The sequence below is a fragment of the Nerophis lumbriciformis genome, linkage group LG01, assembly GCF_033978685.3.
Source record: "Nerophis lumbriciformis linkage group LG01, RoL_Nlum_v2.1, whole genome shotgun sequence".
In the NCBI taxonomy this organism is placed as follows: Eukaryota; Metazoa; Chordata; class Actinopteri; order Syngnathiformes; family Syngnathidae; genus Nerophis; species Nerophis lumbriciformis.
Genome location: NC_084548.2, coordinates 36,734,446 through 36,739,091, shown reverse-complemented (window position 1 = coordinate 36,739,091; position 4,646 = coordinate 36,734,446). Strand labels below are relative to the sequence as shown.

Below are 4,646 nucleotides of genomic sequence, written 5' to 3'. Positions count from 1 at the left end.
ATAAGTGTTATGTGTATATGTGTAAATAAATGAACACTGAAATTCAAGTATTTCTGTTATTTATATATATATATATATATATATATATATATATATATATATATATATATATAAATATATATAGCTAGAATTCACTGAAAGTCAAGTATTTCCTATATATATATATATATATATATATATATATATATATATATATATATATATATATATATATATATATATATATAGGAAATACTTGACTTGGTGAATTCTATCTGTAAATATACTCCTCCCCTCTTAACCACGCCCCCAACCACGCCCCCGACCACGCCCCCAACCCCCCACCTCCCGAAATCGGAGGTTTCAAGGTTGGCAAGTATGGCAACGAGCCAACTCCAATCTTGACACCAACCGGCCACCAAATGCAGCACCAGCAAGCCGACATCAGACCGTAGAACAGCTGCCGCCCGGCCCAGGTACACTCTTAGAAATAAAAGTGCTAAGTAGAACCATATAAGGTTCTTCGGCTCGTCCTCATAGGAGAACCCTTTTTGGCTCTAGGTAGAACCTGTTTATAAAGGTTCCACCTGGAACCCTTTTGGAGGGTTATACCTAGAACTGTGTGTGTAAGGTTCCACCCAGAACCCCCCATGAGAGGTTCTACAAAGAACCCACGCAGGGAGTTCCACTAAGAACCCTTTCATGTTTCAAGGGTTTCATCTAGACCTGACACAGGGGGTTCTAAAAGCATCCCTTTTCAAAGGTTTTCACCGATAACCGTCTTGTCTTCTGAGGGTTCTATAAAGAACCATATTGTATTCTACAGATCAGTTTAGTTCATATTATATTGTGGTCATTTATCATGTTGACATTGAACAAACATTCAAAACATTTTAATGAGAAAAACATTTATTTAAAGATAGTCCAACAAAACAGGAGAGGCTGTGTAGGTCCCAGGGGAGAACAGGTCAAAAGTCAGCATAGGTCCAGTGGAATCAGCAACATGACAGGCCAGACACATCATGCTGTCCTCAGTAGGTGAATTTGTGTAAATAAATCTCCAGCAATGGTGACATGGCAGAAAGAGACACAAAATAGTTTTAGTTCAATCAATCCAAGGTGCACTTACTGCATTTACTGTGCCTTATTGTAAGCTATCTACAAACAATAAAATAATGCATGGTCCAATGAAAAGAATCAGTGTACATACTGTATGTACTAATTGTGACAGTGGAACAGAATCATGAGAAAGTGAGGGAATCCCACAAAGTTTTCACATTGATTTAAATAATGTTGAAATACTTTTCAGTGTTATGTAATAAGTACTCAAAATGTTACGTATTGTAACAATAATGGAAATCTAGAGACATCACTATGCCAAAATCAAACAAAATGTATTGGTCCAAAATATGTATTAAATAAGGGATATTTTTTTAATCAATATGTACAAACAAAGGGCAGCAGCAGGAATTTGACCATTAACAAGAACATAAAGCATGAAATCCCATGCTGCAACACATCTACTCACTACTCCCCACTTCCGACACAGTTGTATAGTCTCTTCACTGAAATGGGTACAACATTGTGGTCCTTGATCCCCAACACAAATCTTTCAATGAAAATAAGAGTTTTTCTCAGTTCCTTTGGGTACTGGACAGCAAAAACAAAATAGAGTGACATTAATGCACTCATAGCATATGATATGTCCATGCTGCTGTCCTCAGTCAAAACCTGTATACCATCCAGGTATAGGGTTATCCTTTGTGCCTGCAAAGGGTTCCCCTCGTGTGTGTTATGGAGCATGATTGCTGGAGTAGGCACGCTTGGCTCCTATGCAATAAAAACAGATACATGTCAGTAAATAAAACCTGCCGTGAAAACAGCAAAATGACTCAATGTTGCCATAATATGGATAGTACCAATTCCTAAATCTTGACCTTAAATGCAGTATTTACCTCCAGTAGAGTGTATAGAAAGGATGAGTCCTCTCTGAAAATGGAAGGCAGCAGTAGAATTGCTGCATCCCTAATGAGTCCTAAGGAAATACAAATATTCTGTAATATTTTTTGTTTTCAGAAATACAGATTGTGGCTCCTATAGATACACATATAGGCCTAGATACCTCGTCTTACTGAATCATCCAGGCAGGCATTGATTGCCCTCTGGCAGCAGTCCTTTAGGTCACACATAGATGCTCTTTGAACCGTCTTCGTTGCCATTCGATCCAGCTCTGTGACCATTCTGCGATCAGCTTCTACAAGGAATTGCTCCTTCATCTCCCACAGAAGCTGTAAGGAGGGATAAAAAGTGTCATCTCAAAATACTTGATGATCATAAATTAAATAATACACATACAATTAAATATGGTCAATTCAATGCTTGAAGATACCAACTATTTTAGGAAGCTTCAGTGCGGGAAACTTTTCGATGATTTCCTCTGCCTTGGCAGTTGCCATGAAGGTCTTTCGGTATGCATAGGTTCGTCTCATTCTCTCCTTTAAAGAGTTCAGATCTGGGTGTACCTTAAGCATCTCTGTAGACATTTCATTGATATGAGCTTCAATGCTCCTTTCATCCTCTCTACATTCTTCACTCTCCTGAGCCTATATGCATTCAAGAAAAATGACAAGCAATATAGTAAGAGGTAACCATTAAGATGAGGTGTACATGTTTTTTTTAAAAGTTATATAATATCGAAGAATCATCCTCTCTGTAACCTTCGTCTTGTGTTATCTTTCTGCTACCACTATGTTGGAGACCAAGCTCAAGCCCAGTCCCCCTGCTCCTCCTACCCGCACATTAGTGTGTGCTCAACATGGATGTATTAGATCCATGGTGCTCACCAGCCCACCCATCCCTCCAAAGACTAGCTAGATGGCGACCGCAACGCCGCTACCGACAACGTTAAAGCTCCTTCTAACATTGACAATTTATACTATATTATTTCATTAAAATAACAACTACGATAACCTTTTTAGGATGATTTCAGATTAATTGTACAGATATATTGTAACCTATTTTGTTATGGCAGCTCTCAGCAGAGCTTTGTCCACAATACAATTTGTTTGTTTGTTTTCTACAAGAAAACAAAGAAATAAGCAAACGAACAAAACATAACAAAAAACAAATGCTTAGTCCACCTTTTACCATAAAAGTCCTCAGCTAGGGTCAAGCTTGCTGAAATAAGATATTATATTTAGCTCACCTTGATTCTCGGAAGTTTCTTCTGTTCTCTCTCCTGTTCTTCTTTGTTCTGTTCTGTTCACAGTAATCACTATTGGTATGTCACACCTGGTTTGTAGGCAGGAAAGACCAGACCATGTGGTGCAATCCATGGAGCAACCAGCTCTTAACTCACACATGACAGCCACCATCATGCCAGCTCCCTGGCCCAACACACCAAACCTTGCCCTTTCCCCTGGGAGATCAGGGTTCAATTCCCAGTATCAACAAACCCTGATGTAGTAGCCTCAAAGTCAGCATTACAGTGTGATTTTTGCATCAGTTAAGGCTTGGCCTCTGACATTAAAGACCGTTGTCTATCAATGAACTTATATGCAGCTTCACAACTCGACTAAGCCAGTCAGCAGGGTACAGCAGCCATGGGATGAGGCCGATCATGGAAAAGTATGAGGAGGAGACAAATACATGAGTAAAATTGTCTGTAAAATAAGTGTTTGATATGTTTTAAATTGTCTGTCACTAATCCACACATCACCTCAGTATGCATTAACATGGTCACTCTGCATCAACCAGGCCTTGAACTCACAACTTCAAACTGTATCCCTAGATCACCTGATTTGTAACAAACTTTCAAAAGCATTTGTCCAGTGAGTCGTATAGCTCACTTAGATGCCCCAGAAAGAGGGGTTATATCCTTGCTGCAGGGACCACCTTGCTAGTTCTTTGCTGTGTGTCATTTCCTCCTGAAGAAGGGAGTAGTGTAACTAAACTAAATAAACACAATTATAACTGCTGCGCAGCGATGGGTCGGGTCCGGGCAATTTTTGGCAAATTAAGGCAATTCTGAGCAACAAACAGGAGAACAGGAAGGCAAGAAAGTTGACATTATAATGTTCCTTTTGCACCAGTTGAGGCTAAAATCCACAACAATAGAACCAAAGACTGTGGTCTATCATGCTGAGCTAATTGGCAAGTGACAATTCAACAGTGGCTTCACAAATTGATTAAGCCATTCACTGTTGTGCATGCAGATTTGAAACCACTGTAAATATATCAGTTATCAAGACAAAAATCTGAAAATACACATATTGCATCTAGACAGAATGGATTGGTAATTTGATTTTTTAATTGATTCGATTTGCTCCATAAGTTAATAACTGATGTTTAATCTATCATGACTCTAAAATGTATATGTTTGCTTCACAAAGACCATCTGGCATTTTCAGGAGCTGTCATCACCGCCTTTGTCAGAGCTTGAACCCAGGTTCTTTGGCACCAAGAACCAGCTCCTAAATCACTGAGCTATTTCTCAAACAGAATCACCAGCCAGACAGCAGTTGTCAAGGCAGATTTCAAAAATGGTCCTCCCAGTCACAGCTAATCTTTGCCTGAGTCAACAAGATTTGCTGATGAAGATCTTGCTTTCTTATAATTAATGGTTGTGGAAATAAATTGGTAACAGACCATTTCAGTTATAGGACTGC

At 39.0% G+C, this 4,646-nt stretch overlaps 1 protein-coding gene across 4 annotated transcripts; it reads right to left on the bottom strand.

The window, feature by feature from the left end:
• Positions 1-787: 787 nt before the first annotated feature.
• Positions 788-4,387, bottom strand: LOC133613575 (uncharacterized). Of its 4 annotated transcripts, none has more exons than XM_061971245.1 (5): positions 3,185-4,387; positions 2,502-2,582; positions 2,102-2,267; positions 1,935-2,014; positions 788-1,809 (listed from the first exon to the last, which is right to left on the bottom strand). In XM_061971245.1, the coding sequence occupies exons 2-5, from the start codon at positions 2,520-2,522 to the stop codon at positions 1,507-1,509; spliced, it is 570 nt and encodes a 189-aa protein (XP_061827229.1). In that variant the 5' UTR covers positions 2,523-2,582; positions 3,185-4,387; the 3' UTR covers positions 788-1,506. The 4 variants fall into 4 exon arrangements, 3 of the variants coding, with proteins under 3 accessions (XP_061827229.1, XP_061827211.1, XP_061827219.2); XM_061971227.2 differs by having other exon boundaries at positions 789-1,809; positions 2,373-2,582; XR_009816466.2 differs by lacking the exon at positions 2,502-2,582 and having other exon boundaries at positions 1,571-1,809; positions 3,185-4,377.
• Positions 4,388-4,646: the final 259 nt, after the last annotated feature.